Here is a 25,852-nt window from a genome sequence, read left to right on the forward strand (position 1 = left end):
AAAACGATGGAAAGTTAAAATGCCAAATTAGCCAGTGAGGAAACTTGGCATGCAGACCCTCTAGTCTACTTCTGTCAATCAGCTATCTGCATTCTTCAAAGAAGAAGAAGAAGAAGCAAGAATGGTGTTCAACCTCCTTCAACTGTTCAGTTGTCACCTTCCTTGTCCTGATGTTTGTTTTGTGTTTTACCAGAGCAAGCAAGCTCTGGAGGTGGAGAGAGGAAGGACAGAAGGGGAAAAAGCAAAGAAAAAGGGATGCATACATGTATGTGAATGTAAAGCAAGTGGTAAGAATAGGGAAAATGAAAATACTACATCATTCTGTAACAGTTATAGGTCTAGCATTAGTATTGACAATCAAGTTGCTAAATAATGAATGAACAGTCTGAGGTAATGAGGATTATTGTATACATGATGATTTAACATTGCGGTGCATGAGATATTGATGAGTGTGTATAATGTTTTTAGTATGAATCAAATATTTATGAAAGAAGGTGTTACTGTGTATATGAAATAGAAACAATGGAGCACCTGTGTGATGATGTCAAGTGCCTTCTCCCTGTCACCTGGCCTGTTTCTCCTGGTAAAAAAAGGACCCAATACAAACATTCAATTAAAACTCACAAGGAATTGTTGACATGCACTGTATATAAAAATTGTTTTGAATGTTGATGTACAGTTACTAAATTTACTAATTTAAAAACTTTTATGGACTACAACATGCTAACAGCTTAATCTAGCAACTGATAAAGTTTATTGCAGTTTCCTGACCTATGGCTTAACTGCAAATAACGTGGATAAAAGAACAGTGAAACAGGGTACAAAATAAAATCTACACATTCAATAGTAATTGTCTGGAACTATGCCTGAAGGTTTTGACTTCTACTTTGTAAGCCATGGAAGAAGTAATGTCCCACATTTTCCAAAATTTATGGGTTTTGGGTAAGAAAGCTTTTTCTTTCAACAACTGTAAGTGAAGAAATTGTTACATAGTAAGATGGAGTTAGAAGTAGTATAGTTACTGTAGTGGTTTGACTAGGCAACTCATTTCGTGCGTTAACAGTTTCAAAAAAATTGTATTATGTCTAAAACAATATCTTGCGACAAATCATTTAGAAACAATGATCATAGACATCCAGGACATACAAGCCTAACTGCTTGAGTACTACTTATTCTATAGAAGCACCAAGACACACTGACCTGTTCAAGGCAAAGGCATAGAGGTGCTGTATGGAGGGACAGTCTGTGATGTTCAGGTAAGGGATGGCCTGTAAGTCTTCATATAACTTCACCATGGCATTGTAGTCCTACATGAGAAAAATGAAAGTCATAGAATTTTTATTTACATGCAAATGTATAACAAATAACTAAACATACATAAATTAAAAGATAAAATCAGGAGAGTCAGTCTTTAGATAATTGTATTCAGGCTTTAGTTTGCATTCAGACAAGTCATGTAATGCTACATGCATCTTCAGTACTAATAGTTTAATCAAAAGAATGTTATTTGACATGTGTGACATGTGACGTACATACATGTATATCCCTTCCTCTTCCTTCATAGCAAACTTAAAACTTTGTGAATGCCCCCCCCCCCATGCACACACACATAAGCCACACGCTCAACACTCACACATACTCTTACTATGAAATGTCCACACAATACTTTTGAAATTCCATCATTTGACAGAATTTTGCCACTCATGATGGACAAAATAATTTGTCCCAATCTGCCATCTTTGATGAACAAAAATCGCCATATAAAGATATAGAAAGAGATGTCATGAAACTATGCTTCATCTACCAGCAAAATTTGACCCTAAAAATGCAAACAGCAACCTTAAACACAGATGGGCTAATATCGCAAACCATAGGTAAGAAATATGTAGCAGCTATTCGCGACCCCCTATTAGCCCAACTGGGTTTAAGGTTGCTGACATATGGGAGGTTGTCCGGAATTAAACTGGAAGTCCGGAAATAAACTGTAGGCTGTTTGCAGGAAATAGCATTAGAGGGTGAAGATTTAAAAATCTTCCATGGGGAGCATGCACCCAGACTCCCCTTGGATTGTCATGCCATTCACTCCACAATAAAGGATGTTAGGTCAAGAAAAATTAAGATCATGACAGAAAAAAAATTCAGGCTGGCTAGAACACCATCACAAAGTTTTAAATGAATTTGCAATATTCCCTCCTGCCTTACCTGACACTCTCTGTAAGACAGTAGGAAGTTGTGGACGATGTCACCTGACAGAAGTGTGGGGTCATCCAGACGGACACGGAGTGTGGCCAGCTCCTGGAGAACACCAAGGGTCAACAGGATCTTTTAGACAAAAGCTTTCAACCTACCTAATGCTACATTTCCAATCCAGGGCCCAGCTGGACTGTTTTGATTAACAAAAATCAGCAATTTATAAATGATACACTTAGTACTTTTTTCAATAATCTTGGGCTTTGTTGTCTTTTATATCATACTTTTCATTCCATTAGACTGCCCCGCAGACAGTTAATAATAAGGCCCTCATATCTGTTACTGGTGCCTCCCAGTCTTTTGAGTGACTGTTAAGATTATGTTGACTATACGTTGTAGAACAAAATAGCTTCCCTTCCTTTTTACCAGCTCATAATACAAATGGAAGTACAGTAACCTGCAAAGCACATGATAGTATCTATCCCAATTTAGCTATACTGCTATGCTACTGATTTTAGGTGTAGACAGTTACTGTTATTATTAGTCTTTCTTACTCACCTTTGCCAAGGCTTGACCCTGGTGCTTGGACCGAGCCTTCCTCAGCTGATTTAAGAGAAGGTCCTTGGCTTGTGTTCTGTATAAAAAGGACGGAATCTGAATCAGATCAATGATTATTGAAGGTCTTAATCACCTAGACATTAAATTTTGTTACTCTCACAAATGCTCTTATAATCATAAAAAAATGTATAATATTTGCTAAGTTGCTAATCTACCATTTGACCAGCAGTATGGAACTACATTGTACATGTATGAAAATAGATGGATGATGAATTATTTATCACAGGAAATTGTGTTTCAGAAGCTCAAGATTTCATGATTTTCCCAGGGGAACATGCACCTGGACCCCCCTAAGATTGTCGCCTTATGCCTCCACCTTCGGTGCTCAACATGCATGATGTTAACAACTATGTTAAACAAAATTGAGATGTGGCCGAAGAACAATGTCAGGCTGGCTGGAGTTAACACTGGGAGTGATCACAGCCCACCTCTTTTTCCTGGCCAGCTCCTTGAGTTCTCTCTTGAGGACAGTACTGAGGAACACACACACGCCCTGTCCTGACGCCGCCGCCTGGCTCGACGTGTCCACGTTCCCGCCGGCACGCAGCAGGACCACGGGCTCTGACACGTAGCAGCGCCCGCGCTCGTTAGTCATGTACGGGATGAAGGTGTAGTACGAACATGACGCCTGGGTGGGGCAGTGGCAACAAGTTACACAACGGAAACAACAAAATGGTACATGTTGTATCATAGTTACAAACTGTTCTCTAACTAAAAAATTTGACTTACCAAAATTTTCAACGGAATCTCTCAGTCTTCATCACTGTAAGAATGTATCAGATTCTGACCCAAGTGCTGTAAACCTGATTTTTCTGCACATGACGTCTGTACTGGGTCAAAAGTTACAATGTAGTTGGAAGTCGGTACTGCACTCTATTGAGAGAAGGTTGGTCTGCCCTTTGCTGATGACACAAGTGAGGAAATATCACGTGTCCAGTCTATGGGCAGATAACTTAAAGACTGAGATATTCAGTCGAAAATTCCAGTGAATCAAATTTTTTGTGTTGGAGTCTGCTCAACAGAATCTGATCATTTCTCACTAAACAGATAGTCATTATTTTCAATTATTTACTTACACAGGGTACCAATACTCTTTATTATCTTATTATATTAACTAAAAAAAATCAAAATATTAAGCAGCAAAATATAAGCCCGATGTTTTTCTGCAAAAAGCCACCAAAAGTTCTTAAGCTGCTTGAAAACACCTCTTTACATGTATGCAAAATGCTTATTAATAAATGTTCATAAAAATGGCACATACATTGTGTACAATAAAAGACACCATCATACATGTACATTTTTGTGTACAAAATAAAAATATGTCAAGAACAAATACCAACATTGAGGTTATACAAAAATTCTGCTTATTTATGATTATTTTATGCAGTAAACTGATATTGTGTAACAGCTCACCCACATTGTACATGCAAATAGCATTGTACATGACTTTGGTGTATCAAGACTAGTTAAACATTATGATAGTACATTGTACTGATGTGTAAAATTATGGCAACTACTCAAAGAAACTTTGCCATTAAATCATTGTTTTCTAAATCAAGGTAAAGTTGTAACTAACCCCAAAACAGCTATCCACCTGTGAACAGCCGTGGACAAAATGAAGACTTTAAGTTATTATTTCAAGCATATCTGTTTTCTTCATGCATAACAGTCTTGCTTCATGCAAACAATCAGCAACCAAAAAGGAAGCCATGTGGTGTTGTATTTTGAGCTGTATATACATTGTACATGCACTCTAAGGCCACACCAATTTAATTTCTTGGTTAACGGATTCGCCGCTTCATTTTTTTCTGATTTGCAAATAAAAATAAAAATTCAGAATCAACTGCAAAATGCTCATATTTTGCCCTGAACAGTTGAAAACAGTCCTTTTCATCCTAGTTGTTACAGTTATTCCATCTTTCAATGCAGTGGTATCATTAAAAGTTCAAAATTCATTGTTTAAATTTTGAACCAGCCTGGTGTGTTGACTTCATGGCTCCTAGCGTACCATTTTGGGCCATAATAGGATGCCTAGGCCTGTTTTATTTTTATTTTTTTTCGCCCACCCACTAAATTTTTTTTCTAGAAAAATCCATTAACCAAGAAATTAAATTGGTGTAGCCTAACCCTGTCTAGGACCATCACTGTAGTCCAGCTCTTGTGGGTTTTGAAAAGTGTTAGCTTTGAGAAACACCCAGATTTTGAATCATTTTCATAATTTGAAAGTAAAAATTATTTTGCGATGTGATTCTGAAAAATATGTGCCAGATCTCAATTTCCACAGCATTGTTGATTGGTCTCTTAGAAAATTTAACGCTATTCAAATTTTATTCCTCTGAAAGCTTTGTTCTTAGAGCTTATTTTCTTAATGCTTAAATCATTTTACTACCCAAATATTATTAAATATTATGTTCACTTAAGGCAACACAATGCTGTTCATTATTATGTAATTTATTTTAAAACTTTTAAAAAGGTACTTTAGACAGCATCTACCACTTGGATTTTTCCATGATTCTGTATAATTATACAATCATCAGCAATTATAATACTATGTAGTTATATATAGAATTTGGTTTCATAAATAATGTACACATTACATTCTGCAGTTATCATGCACTAACATTTTTATAATTTCTGGACCCTTGCATTAAAGATCCTACATAGTACACAAAAGGTGCTCTATAATGTTGTTATTATCATACTTCATCTAAAAACAGACCCTGACCCACTTATTCAGTACCCCCCACTTGCCTCAGGGTAGAAAATTCCTATAAGGCCATTCACCTTTAGTTTAAAGTTATCCTACAAAATAATTCAGTCTCAAAGTTCCCTATTTTAACATACTAAAGAAATCGTTTCTCAAGCAATACGTTTTGAAGTTGCTTGTCAGTAATAATTTGTTGTGGGTAATACCAGGATGTCTAAATCGACGTTCACTATAAATAGTAATACATGCATGCTATAAAAAAACTCAATTTACGACCTAGTTTGACTCAGGGCCACATGATGTAATGTTGCATATACAGAACAATGTATTTGTCACAAGTTCTGAATCACTAGTCTACTAGTAGCTGGATGATCATGACTAATTCTTTAGGCACATTTTGGCCGTTTTAAGCTCTTTGTTACTGAGATGAATCAACAGAAACTAAGAAATTTATGTAACAGTAATTCCTAATGTTTTTCACATTTGTTTAAAGGTCGATGTTTACATGTACAAAGTCACTTCCGTACTGTGAAATTTTCACGAATCATTAATCTTTCGCACTCCCCCTCCCTGCACTTGTCGCCACTTATTATTTGTTGCAAACTTATTGTTTGTTTATTGTTTATTTATTGAGAAAGGCCTGGTAAGGCCGAATTGCGTCCTTAATACAAAATGCATCAAAATAAAGAGACCCTATAATTAATAATAATACAAACTGAATGTACATGTTAAACCTACACATTTCTGGTACAAAGAAAAAGTCAACTTAAAAATGGATAATCTTACACACTGCACAACAGACCTGTTAAATTGAATTAAGAACTGGGATCAAATATCATCAAAATTCTAGATCTGGAAAAAAGCACAGCGTCCCATACAGTAGATGTAGGTGGCTCTGCTGTTAAAACCCCAGGGGAGACACAAATTAGTAAACAAGCATAACTGACATGCCTGTCCATTTGTGTTGACACCGGCCTGATATTTCAAGGGCCCTCTCCAACACAGGAGGGAGCGTGTGTGTAAAAATACTTGCCCTCCACCAAACACGGAAAGCGAAGGTACTGTAAATCACTCTATATTCGCGGCACTTTTTAAAATTCGCAGTCACCACAAATTCATCGTTACCGCAAACAAATAATTTGCCGACTTTCTTTCTTCTGAACCTGCCACCACGGCGAACATATAATTCTGCGAACATGTCCACTTTTTCTTAGACCGCGAAATTTTGCTACCGAGAACGTAGAGTGATTTACGGTACGCAAAAAGTGGCGCTTACCACGTCGACCTCCTCCGGGCTTCTCAGACTGTGTCGCCGGAATACATTCCAACTTTGCATGCACTACGTGAGGAATGGGGTGAACACAATGGCATTCACAACTGACAATAATATTTGGAAACCATGATCACGTTCAACTTGTTTTTTTATTGTTGGAAATTTTGGCTATAGCAACAATATGCGTGCAAGCGGGAACCATTTGGGTTTGCAGTCGGTGCTATTATTATTGATGGTGCACACATGCACACATGTAGGGAACTGGTGATTTGTTAGTTGTAAGCAGCATATTAAACATGCCAACAACACAAAAGCTGATCACACAGGTATAAAGCTGAATTTTTATCTGCATGAAGCAGATTTTTGCCAGCACTACTATAATGGACCTTTGAATGTACAACCTTCGTTGATCATAAGGAGCTTAATAGACCCGATGCTGTTGATGTATGTTACATCAAGAGTTGGCGTACAATTGCAGGAGGTTAGGGGTCAATATTCTTTCCCACGCTTGTATCCGCACTGTTTTGGCTTGCTTATGTACATCAGTGTTCGAAATACCTGTCTGCAGTCTGCAATCTGCAGATAGATTTTCAAGATTGCAGAAGAAAAATTTATACAATCCGCAATTTTGCAGAAAAAGGAAAAAAAGGCTCCAGATTCAATACTTTTCAATTTAGCAAACTAGAACTTTCTGTGGAGAAGGATCTATAAAGTCTGAAATAAAAAAGAGTGATAGATTAAACTTAAAAAATTTCCAGTAATGCTACAGATTTACAAAGCTATATATGATGTAAAAAAATAGTTTGAGATTCTGAAGGTTGTAGTATGGAGGCTTGTGTATTTGCAGAAAGTATTTTCAAATAATTTATTATTGCAGAACAAAATTTTGACTCTTCTGCAATATTGCAGAGCACTGAAAAAAAGGTATTTCGACCACTGTACATGATTGTGTATTCTCTGTGTTTCATCTGCTTTCCCTTTTCCTTTAATTTGCTTCTTTGTGTTTCTAATTCTCTTTGCCGAGCATACATGTATATCGGTGCGTGGAAAAGAAATGGACATATACGCTTGCATGCGCACGCCATTTTGTACGTCAGGCTTTTACCACAGTGTAAATCAGGTCTTAACCTAGCATTATTATAGTGGACTCTAAACATTTGTCAGGTTTTCATATAAACTTTTCTTGTTGAGCCTCTGGTAGAGGCTGAACCTCTATTGACTTTATGTTCACCTTTTCAGACATTTTGTGGGCTTTACGATATTTGTTACGTAGTCCGTGAAGATTCGGTTGAACTTATCCATTGACTGTTTTCACCTTGACATATCACGATTTCCGGGAACTTGACATTAACAAATAACACTGAAATATTATGCAAATCTTTGTAAGCATAGAACTGAGGATAAGTCATGCCTACAATGTAGCATCTAACCAAAATAAGACCAAGAACTTTATTAGAATACATAAAGGGAAAATTGTCTTTCAGGCAATTTCACAACATTCAAATACCACAATTTAATTTGACTTGAATATTTCCAATTTTCTGGTTATCTTGTAATTGTTTACAGATCATTTTAGGAGCAAAACATTTTAAGGACTAAATACAGTTGACGAGTCATTACGTCATTAGTTAGAATATCTTTATTAGGCCTAATTATTTCAATTTTATTTTATGACCTAATTTTTTAGTATTTTAATTTTCTAGTATTAATTTTTTCAATTTTATTTTATGACCTAATCTGGTTACTTTAAGAGAGATAATATCTAGTATCATTAGCTTGTGATTGGCAAATCAGCATTAAATCGATCAATGTCTTGTTATTGGCTGTGAAAATGAAGTCATTGCGTGTGATTGGCTGTGGAAATATGGGGCTGTGATTGGCTGAGCTGGCAGAATGGTGGCTTGTGATTGGCTAGCAAGATTGTGGCATCAATTATGATTGGCTTGTTACTTACAGCATCATTAACCAAGCATGAAATGTAACATAGAATCAATAGCGCAGACAATATTTGAAAAAAAATGAATACAACACTCAACACACTGAAGTTCTGTTCAGAACACTGAACACAAAACTGCAAATCTAGCATGCTACTCAAACCAACATGTTCCTCATAGCACTATCACCACAATACAAGCTTATGCACACAATCATCTATACATGTAATTGAGCGCTGAGCTTTAAGGCACCATGCTTGTTCATGCCACCCCACCATGCACTGTTTAAAGCACCAGGGATGTCCTCAGGCTAGCTGTTTTAGATTGGTTTGGGAACAAAATATAGTTTACAAGACATCCAATTCTGATAGTAAAATGGCTCTTTTCAATTATACAAATCAAACCGTACGGAGACAAAAATACAGAGATTAGATGCTTCTAGTGATCAAGAGCGAAGGATGTCACTCGAAACATCAAGAAGTCATCCTTGGAATTTATCCAGTAGTAGAGTTTGATTTGTGTTTGAATTTTGTTTACCTGGATGTCTAACCTATGTCAACAAATGGCTCTTTTCATGTACATGTAGAGGCACTGATGTATGTTATGCTCCACCTGTTTTTATATATCCTAGACAGAGGCTATTCCAACTGAACTGCAGTGTGCCTTCAAACCGTGTGAAAATTTTAGCCAAGTTTCTATGTACCAATCACGTTGATTCCTACAATTGGCAAGTCGCCAAAACCCAAGGACATCTCAAGGTTATAACACACACATGTGCATCATCATCATCATCGCCTGTCTCTTACTTAGTCTGGTTGACTGTTGGAGGCATCTCCATGCACATGCTTATCCCAGCAGTATCTTATCCTTAAAGTTCAACATAATTAAATTGCAAAGCCTTCAGGCCTAGGAAAAAAATGTTGACTTTGTGTTTCCTGTTTCCTGACCGACCTTGGAAAAAACTACAGACGCTAGCCTTTTTTGTGTGTGGACTCCTGCAAGGGACATTTTTTAGAGCTGATGTACTTTTCTAGCTCCATGATCTGACATCTGGGTGATGAAACATTGTACAATCAGTTTTCCAACATTGACATTGAAAATACAAGTGTCCTCATGCAAGTTTTACCTTGTTAAACTGTATTGTATAAGTTGGATCACCAGAGACTGCCAAAGTCTTAAAGATAATCCCTACCTATTGACAGTAATTTTTTCAAGACTGAAACAGGAAACACAATATTTTTTCCTAGGCCTCATTTACCAAGCAGCCACCATGATTACGTCAACATTTTGTTTTGTTTATTTATTTGTTTATTTAAGTAGCACACAGACCTTCAGGGATTGGGCCACCTCTGGGTCTCCTGTCTCGTAGTACAGGACGATGTTGTCGTTACAGCCGAAGCTTTCCCGTACGCCCAGGTGGTAGAACAGCGCGGCCTGCTGGTTCTGTGGCGTCACGTCTACGACTGCAACTTCTGCTGTGTAGAACAGATCCAACTCCTGTGGGAGGGAAGACAGAGGAATGATCCATATTTGTTATGTTTACAGAAGGAAAACATATAATTGTTTTTGCTCTGTTTCCTCTTCTCCTTCTTCTCCAAACCAAAAAGGTCAATCAATGACCTGAACCAGACGTCTGTCACCATGGTAACTAGTGTTGGCTTACATCATGTTGCAATTTTATAGCAGGAGGGATTTAGACTCCTGTCTGAGGAATGGTCCATATATTTGTTTACATGTATTTGTTTATTGGGTTTTTTATATTCGTTTTGTTTGTTTTTTACAGGCTACATTTTTAGTACCAGGGCTCATCATACTTTTTTCCAAACACCTGCAACAGAGCAGGTAACATTGAGCCTTTTCCCACTTGGATGTTTTTGCTTGGATGTCATATGGTATCATATCATATCAAATTGTTTCAGCTCGATCCAGTTTATTTTACAGTAGTGGGAATGGGAAGTTATCACACTAAAAACTATTCAGAAACCATTATTTCTCTTACAGTTAATAGCTAGTGAGAGTAAACCTGACAGAAAATTATATCACACCTGGTCACATGTACTGCATATTTTCTGACAAATTATATTGAAAGGACTTTTTTACGCAAATTTTTTTCACGCAAAGAAAACCTTCTCGTGACCACGTGTGGATTCACCACATGTATATCTCTACCATGGTCCATGCATGATGGGACTAGCATTTTAGACTTAATGCACAGAATAGGCTTTAGGCTTACGACTTAAGGGTGTGCCTTAGGAGGTATCTCACTTGATATTCTGTGCATTTGAACTATTTGATGGACATGACAGAGTATGGTAGAACTCTGACTAGTCCTTGAACTTAAGTTAAACCATAAAAACCAATGATTCAATGATTGTAGCAATGTCAACCGATGAATCAATGATTGTAGCAATGTCAGCCCCAATTTTTTTTTTATTTTGACACAATCGTCAAAATAAATCAAGAGTGGAAAAAAAATCACTTTTTCCAAGTTGGCTTAAGTGATACAAAGATATCTCATCAACATCTAAAAGCTAATTATAACTTATCTATGATGGATTATCAAAAAATCTGTACTAGTAACATGTTAGATCTTGAACTTAGGCCACATAAATTTAATCACTTGTACTCAGATTCACCAGCTTCTTTTTTTTCTGATTTGCAAAGGGTAAAAAGAAGTTCAGGTTATGAATCATCTCCAAAATGCTCTTGTTTTGGCTTCAACAGTTGAAAAAGTCCTTGTCTTCCTAGTCGTAACTGTTACAGTTTTTCCATCCATCAATGCAGTGATTTGATTTAAGTTCAAAGTTCATTGTTAGACTCATACACCAGCCTGGACTACGTACTAGCTAGTAACTTCATGGTTCTTATCATAGCCTTCGGGGCTGTATGATAGGACAGACCCGATATATCTAATTACTAGTAAGCTTGTTTTTTTGCCCTTTCTGAAAAATCATGAACAAACATGATGTGGCCTTTACTTACGGCTTTAGTGTGCTAAGTTTGGAATAGAATTATAGAATCAGTTAATTTGGCATTAAGCCCTCCACCAAGGGCTGTCCTCCATTCAGGGCATGCCTGATAACGTCCTCTGTCATCACTTGATTAGCCTTAACAAGATTATATACAGTACCTCTGGGGGAATAGAGTTTAGCTTATTGTTGGGTACTGGTTCAGCCAGACCGGTTTAAACTGGAACGACATTCGGGAACAGAGTCCAAAAAGCCAAAATGCGAAAACTGGATCATCGGACCTGATGTACATTTCTGTAGATTGTACACACATCTTTAGATAATCTGGCCATGGCAGGTAAAGAAAATAACCCTGAATCAAACTAGATTGGCCTTAGGCCACACCAATTTAATTTCTTGGTTAACGGATTCGCCGCTTCATTTTTTTCTGATTTGCAAATAAAAATAAAAATTCAGAATCAACTGCAACATGCTCATATTTTGCCCTGATCAGTTGAAAACAGTCTTTTTCTTCCTATTTGTTACAGTTATTCCATCTTTCAATGCAGTGGTATCATTAAAAGTTCAAAATTCATTGTTTAAATTTTGAATCAGCCTGGTGTGTTGACTTCATGGCTCCTATCCTACCATTTTGTGCCATAATAGGATGCCTAGGCCTGTTTTTATTTATATTTTTTTTTCGCCCGCCCGCTCCATTATTTTTCTAGAAAAATCCGTTAACCAAGAAATTAAATTGGTGTGGCCTTAATCCATGTTTGTCTCTTTCTGTAACTGTGTTCAGCTTCAATATACAGTGTACAAAATTACAACTTGAACAAAATATATAACACACTAGTGAGTGACCTGTACTCATGTTTCGCACTCCAAAATACGATATAGTACTACAACTGTACAATAATCAGGTTCAGGTCCGGACCTGGACCTGATCCTCTGAACCTAATCTGGACCTGGACCTGAATTTTCTATACAGGTACCTACCCCTATTTACCACCATTTTCATGACATATATATCTTGTATTAGCCCGGACATATCATCATCACCCTGACAGAGACGTGGCGACCCCGTCTTGTATCAACCAACGAAAGCCACAGATTTTGCTTTCCTTACAGCAAGACAGTGAGAAATTTCTTCTGACGATGACTTAAACTTATCTCTGACATTGCTAGAGAAGGACAGTGTCTGGAAAGTGTCAACAGTAAACTCTGTGATCAGCCTTAATGGAAAAGGAATCCCAACAGATAACACCTTCAAACACAACCGCAGGGGAGGCTTTTGGTACCCCTGGAGCTGCATGACTGGAGTACTTGATGTTGAATCTGCCAGACTTCAGCATAACTCATAACTACTGTTGTTACAGAATTACAATGAATCATCTGCATTTGTCACCTTACAGCTGGAAATCCCAGATGTATACAGGTTAGTGCAGGTTCATGGTTCTGCTGGTTCACTTTTGTACCGAGAACTTATCATCACCATGAAAAAATATATGGTCCACTCTGTTAATTCTTACTAAAATGCATTCACATACACGTATATGGTCAGAGTCAGACAGGAGTCTAAATCCCTCCTGCTATAAAATTGCAACATGATGTAACCCAACACTAGTTACCATGGTAACAGAGGTCATTGACCTTTTTGGTTTGGAGAAGAAGAAGAGGAGGAGGAAACGGAGCAAAAACAATATTTTTTCGTTCGGAAACATAATTGTGGTTTCTGAACAGTTTTTAGTCCATAACTGGTGACAACACTCTCACCTTAGTTTCCCCGAAGTCAAGCCTTTCAAACGAGATTTTCTCCACGTGGATCCCGCCGGTGGTCGGTGACGCCAGGCCGCCGCCGTCTCCGTTCAGACTGTGGATGGTGCTGGCGGTTTCCTGCGACGCACACGCACGTTCTAACTCCCGTACCGCCTGCAGGCACACCGCGGGAGAGTTGCCGTTGCCCGTAACGCACACCACGCGAAGGCTTCGACCCATACTGTCACCAACAGCAAGACCTTTAAAGAAAATATTACCTGTGTTATTAACAACATTAATGTCATATCCTGGCCCTGATAATGTATAATACAGGAGCAAGTCGGTAGAACATTCTGCACCACTGCGCAAAACCCTTTTTTTTCAGTTTTCGTTGGATTTTTGATAAAGGTTGCATCAGAATTTTGCCTGTTGCAGACTATATCTTTTCTGGCACAACATTTGGAAACTACAGACAGGATGTTAACCTTATATGCACAAATACGACCTTATATGAGACGTTCTGAAGTGCTATTCACAATACAATCTGGGTTTTGCGCAGGTGCAGTACTTTCTGTCTATGTGCTAATAATACCTAGGTGATCTGGCCAGTATGATATAACTAGCCAAAACCCATGAGGGTGTCCAAGAAAGAGATGAGACAAGTTTCATCAAATGATTGATATATATAACATGTTACATGGACGTCACTTTCAAAAATTCAAACACAGGATTCAGACATTCCAATTGATGTTGATTTTGTTCAGGGACACCAAATATTTTCTTAACTTTTGGCACATTTCAAATTGAAATGAACTTTGCAACTTAAAACTGAATTAGCTCACAAACAATGTCACAGAGACTGTCATTCTTGGAATATATGGGTCTGGACTGTTTAGCCACGGCCAACGCTTAAATTAGGGCTGATGCAAATTAGGATTAGACTTTGCGGTCAATATATTGACCGACAGAGGCCATATATATGGTGCGTTATGTAACACAATGCTCTTTTTTAGACCAGTGCAGGATAATCAATTTATTGATAGACACTAGAAACACCTGCACAACTCCAATGTACCTGTACAAATCTGCATGTACAGGTGATATTTCGAGCTCTGCATTTGCAACAATTCTGCTGACAAATGAGAAATTTGCTGTTAGTGTTAAGCAAAGCAATATTACACCAAACTATGTAGGTTGTTGTGCTGATATAAAAGGGAACACTGTGTATATGGAAGTGCTAACATGATATCTACATAAGAGAGAAATTATGCAATACCATCTGGAGTACATTGAAAAGCTATCAAACGCTGGTTTAACCTATGGCCTACTTAGTACTAAGAAATCCATCTGGCACCAAATTTACATTGGTTATGGGGTTACATAGCAAGGGGAAGGTTAACTTTAAGCCAGGTTGAAAAATTGTTCCTACCAATAACCCTAAAAACAATATAACGTCTGTGTCCATAATATCACCAGGGTCCATAATATCGCCACCTTGAGAAACAGTGTGCTTTACTGCAACATACTTTTGGTATGCACTCCTGCACACCTCAACACCTAGGGTATGTTGCAGTAAAAATATCTTTAAGCACACTGGACACAGATGTTAGATGCCCTATGACTTAAGTATTTAGCATATCAAAGTTAAGAAGCTTTGAAGCTTTAAGCAAGAAGCTTAAAAATCAAGATGTTGATTTTTAAGCTTCTCAAAATACGAGTAATCGCCATGACATTACAGCAAACAAGTGGTTGAGGCAAAAAGTGGGTAACAGTTGGCTATAATTACCTAACAATAATCTGCATAATATATGCAAATAATTTGCATACGATGTAAACAAAAACAGCGATAGCTCGTATTCAGTTAAGTTTGTGACTTTTGTTTGGCCCTTTTGTTTTGATATCAAAGACTTTAGCAAAATGATATTTTTCTGGGTGTGTATTCAATCAAACATTTGTTGTTTTTTTTTTTACTTTGTTAACTTACTTTAACGTAACAGTATTTAAATTTAATAATTTAATAAAAACGTTGTCACTGTTATGCTGCAGTGCCAAAAAAACATTCACTATCGAATAATTCTAGGTCATTCTTAGTCATAAACTGACAATGCAGAAACTTCTAAACTTGACATGGGAAATGACTCAGCGCTACCTGTCTGAAGTTAAACGTTACAAATTGCGCAATGATATTCTTTACAAAGAAAACAAGGCCAGACGTCTACAAAAGTTGAGCAAAACAAACAAATCAAAACCTGTTCACTAAAATGACTCAGATGTCCTACCTGCACCTGTAGATATTACAGATCGGTAGACAATAATCTCAGTACTTGTAGTAAAGATTCTGGCACAGAAGTGACGAGATCAAAGGAGTGAATTTCCTCGGTTGATCTTAGAAACCGCAGCTCGGTGGAGAATTATGTCGTCTGCCGTATACTGAAGTACGGGAATAACGGGGGTACTTTAGCATTTATGGAAGGGTGTGCCTAAAAACGGCAGCTACGGGCTTTAAAAGAGCAATCCCTTTCCCGTGGGTGACTTGTGGGGGAATGTGATGACACGAGGGCAAGTAATTAGGGGGAGATGTGAGGAAATAAACAAAACATGATGAACACACCTAGGCCTCTCTGCGAGCTGCTGCGATGACGAAGCCGCGGCGGTTTTTCACGGTCATGTTGTTGTTGCTGCTGCGGTTCAGTGTTTCCCGGGACCTCCCTCTTGCTACCAGGCGAGTCCAGCTCGGCCATGGTGAGCTGCAGTCCCGTCAAAACACGGCAGCGGACGAAAATAAAACGATTCAGCGGCCAAAGTATCTAGCCTGGACTCGTCGCAATCAGATCCTGCTGGCCCGAAGCTTTCTTGGGTTTGCGATCTCGTTCCCAGATCGATCTTGCCAAACAGGTCGCCAAAGGTCACATTTTCTCCATTTCACAGTCCGAGGTCGATGGATCAAAAGCGCCGACTAGCAGCAATGATAATTAGTGCAGAAAATGATACATTGGCTGTATTATTCATTCTTGGCGCGAATAGCGCAATTTTGTGATTAAATTTCTCTGTACAAACCTTCTAGCAAGTAATTTCTTTATCTTTTTTCTCGAATTGAAGTTGCTTAACGCCCTTAAACCGTTTAAAAAGACAAAACATGGCAAAATGCGCTAATCCTGCAGAAACAAAATTTATCGCTAGAGGCCGCTTATGTACTGTTCAATGAAATCTTTGATACGACGTTGCAAATTAGGTCGAAACTTTGAAAGGCAACGAAGAAAACGTATAAATCACGATTAAAAGAACACTTCTTATGCTTCTAGCTAACAAAGCATATTTCTTTCGCGCTTTTAACCACAATCTTAGAAATAAAACCAAACGAGGTGGCACTTTTTTGCCTCACCTGTATCCCAGCGGAGGGATCCACACAGGGTGCTGCGGTCCCGGTACCGGCTCGACCGACGTCGACTGCGGGGAAGATTGGACGACTTGTGTCGACACTGAGCAGTTTTCCGATCATTAAGACAACAATTCTGCAGCAGACGGCAGGTAGGTGTACTCAGCCATACTTTAAGATTGTGTCTGAGACGTAGAAGTCGGTACTTGCGCGGCCAGCGGTCCCAGAGCGGGCGGGGCGCGCCTACTTCCTGGTTACACAGGGGTGCACCGGCAGCAGGTGGTTGTGTGAGGTTTACATTTTTACTGGGTCACGCCTGTTAAAATTCCTTTTCCAACGAGTTTCCGACCAGATTTTCGTGGCAGACTAGCTAACGGGCAGTTCTGTCTATGCCGATCTCATCTGCATTGCACAGAGATCCTCCCCATAACCAGAGATCCCAGGGTACGGAAGAAATTCCTAGGCTGAAAATGAATGGGCTCTCGTGACCGACACTAGGTCTGAAGGGTTGCGGTGCCGGATCTCGGGCATTACGGCATCTCAGGTCGTCTATTCAACCAGAATACGTGTTATACAAAGGTTTAAACGCCTGATAACATGGCCAGAATTGTCTGATAATGTGTACAGAAATGGACAGGAAAGGGGGAGGGGGGCGGATCTCATTTTTTTTTCGTGACTGGGTCAAAGTATTGTGTATTGTGTACACAAATGACGTGAGTTCGGCGACCGAAGGAATTAATTTAGATATTGACAATATACAAGGGAGTGCTCTCTCCGAGTGAGCTTATATACACATCTAGTGATTCCTTTGTTATTGAGATACAGACTGCAGAAAATTCTGTAACAGTCTGATATTAGATTGCCACACTATTAAAGCAGTCTACACTACATGGTCACCCAGACTGTCACAGTATACAGTGGTTCAAGCGCTACGTACCAACTGACCTGTCTAACAGGTCCAGACCTTTTAGCCTAGCAGTTGGTGCATTGGGTTCTCGAGCTGGGAGCCTGGGTTTGATTCCCGGGAGCCAGGTGTTTTCTTGTTTAGTCGCAGGGCTAATCTCTTTCTTGCAAAAGTCGATCATCACCGCTATTGTAACAACACCTGTCTGGTCTGTACAGCTTGCTCACACCTTGTGCACAGGTGAAATGTTTTGTTACCTGTCTGATTTAGCCTGGAGGGAACCCTGTGTAATACCGACTACTAACAACACAGAACAAAGCAAGACAATTAAGACAAAGTCTGTAAATGTCAGTATGGACCTGATATAAAAGTATAATCATATGAATATAAGCACGTTGGCAGAACGTACTGCACCTGCGCGCACCCCCCCCCCCCATTTTTCACGTTTTTCGTTAGACTTTTGGTCAACGTTGCATAAAAATTTTCAAATTGCCTTTTGCAGACAACATTTTTTCCGACATGACATTTGGAAACTACAGACTGGATGTTAACCTTATATGCACGAATGCGACCTTATATGAAACATTCTGCCTAAGTGCTATGCACAATACAGTACAGTATGGGTTTCGCGCAGGTGCAACTTACGTTCTACCGGCGTGCTATGAATACAACATTTCAAGCTTATTAACGTTAGAACGGTCCAGTTGACCATATTACTAGATACAAAAAGATTATTGTTCTACAAGCTGAGCAATACAAACAGTGATCTTTATTCGTCGATGAAGGTTAGACATAAACTAGGTAATATAAGGTGCACCAAAAAGCAGTTATACAAGCCACTGGATATGATTTTGGAAACGGTCAGACGTTTCAGCTAGCATCCACTAGCTTTCGTCAGTGACTGAGAGACACTGTAATCTTTATTGTGTTTAAAGAATAGATGTCCTTGGTCTTAGCTATTGTCACAGATAACAACACAAAGTCGGATGACACTGATGAACTCACTGGTGTCAGGTGTCAATTTCTTGTCTGTCAAAACAGAAGTCTTCTCGTGCAGGAAATAAAACCTGTCAGTCTCGTCTGTCAGACAGGATACCTGCCAAACCAGAAACACCATGAATGATGTAGCAGCTGATTAGTGTTTCTCAGTAACCAGGGCTCGAAATATTGGACCCTGCTTCTTCTAAGACTTCTTCTTCAATCTTCCTCTGATGAGGTGCAGCTAGTGAAGTTTTGTCTCCTGTACGTACAGTCTGTCAGTCATTGCAGACAGAAGTTCTGATCCTTGCAGACCAGTTTCAGACTCAATGAGTTGGACCCTGCATGTGCACCTTAATTAGTGCATCCAAATTTGGAGCTATGCACCCAATTTTCTTCTGTGGGTGCACCAGTGCACCCAAATATTTTTGTAGGTTTACACTACTTAACACCTGTGTCGTAATTGTCAGAAAAATAATAAAATCATTGTTGTGGTACTTTTCTTTAGAAATTAAAGATGTTTAGATATTGATTCAACATTCTACTTATTTTATCTTACATGGTGCACCCAAACAATTTATTTGCACCAGTGCACATATTTGCAAAAATGAATTTTGAGCCCTGATAACCAAGCCATACCTTTCTGGTGTAACATAACATGTGTACACAATGTACTGCTTAAGGATAAATAAGATCTCCCATCTCAATCTATGTATAACAAACATTACCAGATTCCGAAAGGCATCCAATGTGCTAATGGTAGGCAGAACGTACTGCACCTGCACAAAACCCAGAATGTATTGTGTATATATAGCACATCAGCAGAAGGTCTCATAAGTCATATAAGGTCATATTCGCGTATGTAAGGTTAACATCCCGTCTGTAGTTTCCAAAGGTTATGTCAAAAAAGATGTTGTCTGTAATGGGCAAAATTCTGATTTAACGTTGACCAAACATACAGCGAAAAGCGTGAAAAATCAGGGTTTCACACAGGCGCAGTATGTTCATCCAATGCAACTTAACAGCAAAGCAAAAAATATATTCTGTCTGATCTTGACATTTACTACCATTTCTTAGCACATTTTAGTCATCATTTCATGCTTGAAGAATTTGAAATAACAAGTTGAATATGAAACAAGTTGAATATGAGGTGTCCCTTTATTTTTGTGGTACCAGCAATAAATAGCCAGAACCAGCCTATGATTTGAAACAAACAAGCTACCATTTTCTCTCAAGGACATCACAATTTTGTCTCACATTATTGTCTGTGAGTCAGTATGCTATGGTATAGATTTGATTCAACTTACATGTACTACATTTTAAATAAGACCAGAAAATTGACTTTGAAAATCCAGTATTACTGCTCCAAAATCGCTTTTAACAGTCCTGTTTGAATTGTGTTTGTTGTTCGAGTTTTTTCATTAAAACATTACAATTATCATAGGTATAATAAGAGTACTGTTTAATCGTATTCACTAATTCAGTCCTACGTTTTTACATGCAGTGGCAAAATCTTGTGTGCAAGAATGTTGAATGTTATACAATGGGAAAAGTTATTTGCGGTAGGATTACTTATAAAACCCAGGCGGAACCCAGGTACATACAGGGCTGGTAAATAACAATATCATCTGACTGTGGGAGCGTTACGGTGACTTTTGACCCCTCCTTTGGGTGTGGTCTGGGAAGAAAAGATTGCACATTGGGTTTGGATCACAGCCAAATGGAAATGACCAAGAACTATTAATAGTATATATGATAGCAGCCAACTGTTAATGGACAAGAATTGTAGTTTATGATATTACAGCCAAGCATCAGTGGCCAAGTAATATAGAACAAGAAATTATTGTTTGGTCCTTGGTAAAAAAAAGTCCCCCTGGTCTCTCAATACAGTGACAGTCACTGTTGAATAGTGAGTGCCAGATGTTTCAAACACTTTCATAAAGTATTCAAAATATTATTCTCTCTATTACTAGTATTAGTCTGTCATGGTATTGTATTTGAATTGGCTTTGGCAAAAGGGAATATAATAATAGGTTTTGACGTACATTTTGCGTATCATTCCCACTGTATATCATATACAGTGGGAATGATTTCATTTATATCAGTAAGATGATACCTGTAAGTATGGCCAATGTTCTCATGTGATAGGAAGCAAATAAATATGTACACTCAATCATTATAATACCAGAACATGGTACATGTACATACATAACCAAGTGCATTTAAAAGGGAAAAGACATGATAAAAGATGAAACTTATTGACTTTATTGTGATCCACAATAAGCTTGATATTTTTTGTCAGCTATTCTTGTGGTCCTGAACATGTAATACATACAAAATCACACAATACTGGCACACAATAACACAGGGTAACAACTGTAACAGTAGTTCTCCCAATGTTGCATATGTACTGTTTTCTTAGTTGTCTATAATTATTTTTATGGCAGGTGTACGTTGTGTAACCTATGTATATGTGAAATTTGTTTCCACCACCTTCTGCTACCGTATCCATGAAATATTCCCAGAAACATGTAACGTTACCACTAATTGTCTACTGACGCATGTGTATGTACCATGCATATACAATATGACTGCCTACAATAGGGGAGGAAAATAAAAATGTCTTCTTTTCTCACAGATGCCATTTAGCCAAAGGTCATCTTGTTTACTCATCTAAATGTCGTTGCATGCAAAAGGTATCTTTGATATTGAACTAAAAGATTGTAGTAAAAGTCTTAGGTGCTGCTATAATTTTGCCCAAGAAAATTTGTACTCTGTATTTGAACACAATTGCAAACTGTCAACTGTTCATAATTGAGATTTTTGGATACTTAAAATTTGCTGACACATTTGAATTCAGGTTAGAAGTCTCCTAACAGGTGGTCAGAGTGTCCAGGTCAAAGTTCAAGTCTCCCAACAGGTGGTCAGTGTCCAGGTCAAAGTTCAAGTCTCCCAACAGGTGTCAGTGTCCAGGTCAAAGTTCAAACCTCCTAACAGATGGCCAGTATCCAGGTCAAAATTCATGTCTCCTAACAGATGTCAGTGTCCAGGTCAAAGTTCAATTCTCCTAGCAGGTGGTCAGAGTGTCCAGGTCAAAGTTCAATTCTCCTAACAGGTGGTCAGAGTGTCCAGGTCAAAGATCAAGTCTGCTATCAGGTGGTCAGTGTCTAGGTCAAAGTTCAAGCCTCCTAACAGGTGGTCAGAGTGTCCAGGTCAAAGTTCAAGTCTGCTATCAGGTGGTCAGTGTCTAGGTCAAAGTTCAAGCCTCCTAACAGGTGGTCAGTGTCCAGGTCAAAGTTCAAGCCTCCTAACAGGTGACCAGTGTCCAGGTCAAAGTTCAAGCCTCCTAACAGGTGGTTAGTATCTAGGTCAAAGTTCATATGAATATGTCATCCTAATTTGACATGGGCTAAAATCTATGTTTTGGGCAGCACACATAGTGTCTCATTTTTTTCCTCAAACTAAAAACCACTAAAGCAATTAAAAGTATTGTACTTGATGAAATTGATTTAAAAGTCACTGTGTACTTGGTTGTCAATTGTAAACCTGACCATATCACAATGCTAGCAGCCCTTCCATTGGTCAATCCCCTAGCTAGAAGGCCCAATCAGCCCCTTACAGCGAGAGGTTGTGTATTAGTAAGCCAGACTAGTGAAGTGTAATATTGCAACAGGTGACTTCATCTGGTGTCTGTCAGTCAAACTGGACCTGGGCAAACTGATTAGTTCTGTTCCTTATAGTCTGGGCAGAAATCTCATGGTTTAAAAGGCATCCAATGCAATTTCAAGGGCGGCAAAACAAACAAAAATTGTTCTTGATGACAAAATCTGTCTGATATTGGCATTCACTGATACACGAAATTAACAAAATTGTTCTAATCTAACTAAGCAACAACTTTTCTATACGTCGTATGGAGTTGTTTTCGTAAAATGTCTACAAAAATAACAATTCGTAATCATTAGGCATTGTGATTGTCGACTTGTAATTTTTGACTTGTTTACATCTACCAGACTTTTATGAAATGACATAAAATGAACTTCAAGGCATTCTCTACAGAAGACATCAGAAGAACCTGAAAGACCAAAAGATTTCATCTGAAGATACATGCCGCACAGTAACAATTTGCAATCTAAAGTAGTGACTCGAGAAATCTACTAATTTCAGGGAAACTGTTCTTGCCAGTACATATATTTTTTTGTTAGGATCTATCTGAGTGTTTTGTATTTTTGTTTTTTTCTTGTTTTGCCTCTGGACTTCAGTCTTGCGCGTCATATTTCATGTCGTCGGCACTCTGAATATTCAAACCAAAATCAAATCATCCGTCTGGGAAAGCCTGTGCATACAAACATGTACTGGGTGTGTGACATCTGTGCAGTACACACTTTTGTATCAGACCTGGCACCACGTACAGACACACCCTGGTCTTGGTTTCTCTCCAGTTGTTCTTCCAGACTATTCTTCCTAGAGTGAAAAAGGTAGATTGTTATATCAGATTCTTCCATCAACGTGCCCAGATCTATATGTACATGATTTTATGTGTCTTCCACTTACGACATTGATAAAAGTGTAGTGTTGTCTGTTGAATCCTAGACACTTTCCTGTGTTGAAAAATTGTGATCAATTTTAATATTGACTTATTTAGAATATTGAGAGACTTAAATTTTTTGTAGCTTCTACGTACCAATGTAGCTTTTTGCATTGAATACAGGTGTTATATATCTTGTATTTGATTTTAACCCTTGTCCTGCTGGCAATTTTTACAAAATATTTTCAAATAATTTCATGTCTTAATCAGGTCACAGACCCTTGACTTTTTTTTGCCCCGCGGTGGCATAGTTACTTCCGCATTCGTTGCGTTTCGCTGCGGTGTGATGCGTTACACGAGAAACACCCCCAAATCGTACCTATACAGGGTGCTATATAGATGGTACTGTATGTGCAACCCATATATATATGGGCTCCGCAGGACAAGGGTTAAGACTTTACGTACAAGACTTTTCTGTACGCAGATGGAAAATTAACATTATTGCAGGTTGCTGTAATTCACTTTATGTTCGCAGTAGCAAAAGTTCACTGTCTGAGAAAAATGGACACGTTTGCGGAACTATATGTTTATGGGCATTATCATAGCTTTAAACAATGTTAAGGGTTAGAACTTCAAGGGTTAGGTGTAACAAGTCGATCGGTGTAATATAGCCAGCTGCTGCTGTGCCGTGTGCCTGCGAAGCTGGTGTGTTACGCCGAAAGGCGGTTATACCGGCTATACAGATACAGATATAGATGGTGGTGGCAGGTGTAGAAAAAAAAAAGTTGCCATACAAAAAATTGTGATTAACTGTTTCAGTAGCATACGAAAGGCCATGCCTGCCTCTCAATGTGATGTTGAGTGAGTTTTCGTGTAATCTTCCCCTACAGTTTGCCATGGCGAAGTCTCTGGATGGAGGCAACAAGGTGTGGGCCCCCCACTCACACGAGGGGTTTGTCCTGGGAACCATCGTAGACATGGGCTCAGACACACTCACCATAGAACCCTTCACCAAGGAGAGGAATGCTAAGGTAAGGACTAGGCTTAGTAATACATGTAGTATCCAGTCTTTGGCCAAAAAGCAGTTACTCAAGCAACTGGATATGAAATTTTGATATCCAGTTGCTTGAGTAACTGCTTTTTGGCGTATCGTATTACCAGGATGTCTAACCTTCATCATCGCATTCAGTCTTTGATATATGTACTGCTGCAGTGTTCTAGCCAGCCTGAATTTTTTTTTCTTTCAGCGCAATTTTGCGAGCACCAAAGGCACGACAATCCTAGGAGGGTCCCCCTTGAAGTCTTGACCCTCTGAAACATTATCGACTACATTTTGAGGGGAAGTTTTTGTCGGTAGACTAATCTTAATTTAATGGCATATATTGAAGTTTTTTATATCTTTACACACTAATTTTTGTCCTTCAAAGATGACGGATTGGGCAAAATATTTGTCCGTCACGAGCGGCAAATTTGCATGACATGATGGAAAGACGGATGCTGGCTAGAACACTGTACTTCAGGGTCCGTGACATGGGTGGGCAGCAGTCTGCTAGTCTCAATACCAGGAGTACAGGAAGAACAATCAAGTGTGCTCCACCCATAGTGCTGTGTACCTAAACCCACGTTCAGGTCCAGATCTGGATTCAAGTCCAGAGGTTTAGGTTCAGGTCCAGACTTGTAAGTCCGGACCTAAACCCTCCTGAAATTTCCAGTCATTTGGTTCCCGATATGGTGAAAGCAACCTTGACTACAGTAGTGACTGTTATATACATTGTATTTACTATGTAAAAAACAGAAGTTGAATTCAATATCAAGGAGAAAAGGAGGAAGAATGGGCGTGTACCTGCATATAACTGTTACCATGGACTAAGAACAGAGGCTGTTGTGTTTTGGCTAACACTTTGTTTTATCATGCACCAAAATTGGGAGGGGCCCGAGTTTTGGTTCAGCACTAAACATGCACATTTGTCAGACTTTCAGTCAAACTGTTTAGTTGTTCTTTCATCCAGATTTTACATTTTTGTATACAGTTGTATCTTTTCAAACTACTGTAAGTCTACAAATTTCCGCAGTATATTTAGATTTGCGGAATTCGCGGGGACCGAGAATATGTTTTGCGTAACCAATCAGAGACACGTAATGCGGACATGTGATGCGACATTTGCATACCGACAGAGCATGCAGGCAGCCTTGCGCGGTGCAGGAAACAATTTTTTGCGCCGCGTTTTAAGAGATAAATGCCGGGACACGAACTTTTCTTATTCTTAAAATGCATTTTACAAATTCTTTTTTGAATAGCCAAGGAGAAATCGCGAATCTAAAAATACCGCGGATTGTCCATTTTCCTGAAACCGCGAACTTTAGGCCCCACGAATCTAAAGGGTCTTACAGTAACTGTTTTGAGAACATTTTTTAAGACTTTGAACATTGCATGCTATCTCTGTTTCTAGTCATAATTTCATTTTTTCCTCAACTTTCTTTCTATCATATTCTGTTTAAGTCTCAGTAATATCATTCATTCATTCATTCATTTTCTTGTCTTTCCTTTTGCATTCCACCAGGGTCTGGAGGGGGTATGTAAAGTCATTATGTTTTATTTCTTTTCCTCAATTAAAAATCACAACAATAATCACACAATAAA

The 25,852-nt window shown here is 38.6% G+C and overlaps 2 protein-coding genes across 11 annotated transcripts in view; one reads left to right on the forward strand and one right to left on the reverse strand.

Annotated features, from left to right (window-relative positions):
• Positions 1-16,332, reverse strand: part of LOC109464652 (mitogen-activated protein kinase kinase kinase 15-like) — a 42,984-nt gene extending 26,652 nt beyond the window's left edge. For 5 of the 10 annotated variants that reach the window (XM_019761666.1, XM_019761665.1, XM_019761668.1 and 2 more), the window contains exons 1-10: positions 16,040-16,332; positions 13,447-13,688; positions 10,052-10,219; positions 6,792-6,854; positions 4,385-4,402; positions 3,237-3,436; positions 2,749-2,824; positions 2,203-2,295; positions 1,201-1,307; positions 532-580 (exon numbers count right to left, since the gene is read on the reverse strand). In XM_019761666.1, coding sequence (XP_019617225.1) covers positions 532-580; positions 1,201-1,307; positions 2,203-2,295; positions 2,749-2,824; positions 3,237-3,436; positions 4,385-4,402; positions 6,792-6,854; positions 10,052-10,219; positions 13,447-13,688; positions 16,040-16,169 — 1,146 coding nt within the window. In that variant the 5' untranslated portion in view covers positions 16,170-16,332. Of the gene's footprint in view, positions 1-531; positions 581-1,200; positions 1,308-2,202; positions 2,296-2,748; positions 2,825-3,236; positions 3,437-4,384; positions 4,403-6,791; positions 6,855-10,051; positions 10,220-13,446; positions 13,689-15,707; positions 15,967-16,039 lie in introns of those variants that run through there. The other 5 variants (XM_019761674.1, XM_019761675.1, XM_019761669.1 and 2 more) reach the window with 5 other exon arrangements.
• A 502-nt stretch (positions 16,333-16,834) lies between these two features.
• LOC109464671 (unconventional myosin-VI-like) overlaps positions 16,835-25,852 on the forward strand; it is a 54,079-nt gene continuing 45,061 nt past the window's right edge. Inside the window, exons 1-2 of the mRNA XM_019761712.1 lie at positions 16,835-16,956; positions 24,102-24,242. Of these exons, the coding sequence (XP_019617271.1) occupies positions 24,108-24,242 (135 nt within the window). The 5' untranslated portion in view covers positions 16,835-16,956; positions 24,102-24,107. The remainder of the gene's footprint in view (positions 16,957-24,101; positions 24,243-25,852) is intronic.

Source organism: Branchiostoma belcheri, unplaced genomic scaffold (genome assembly GCF_001625305.1).
Source record: "Branchiostoma belcheri isolate BF01 breed outbred unplaced genomic scaffold, Haploidv18h27 scaffold14, whole genome shotgun sequence".
Taxonomy (NCBI): Eukaryota; Metazoa; Chordata; class Leptocardii; order Amphioxiformes; family Branchiostomatidae; genus Branchiostoma; species Branchiostoma belcheri.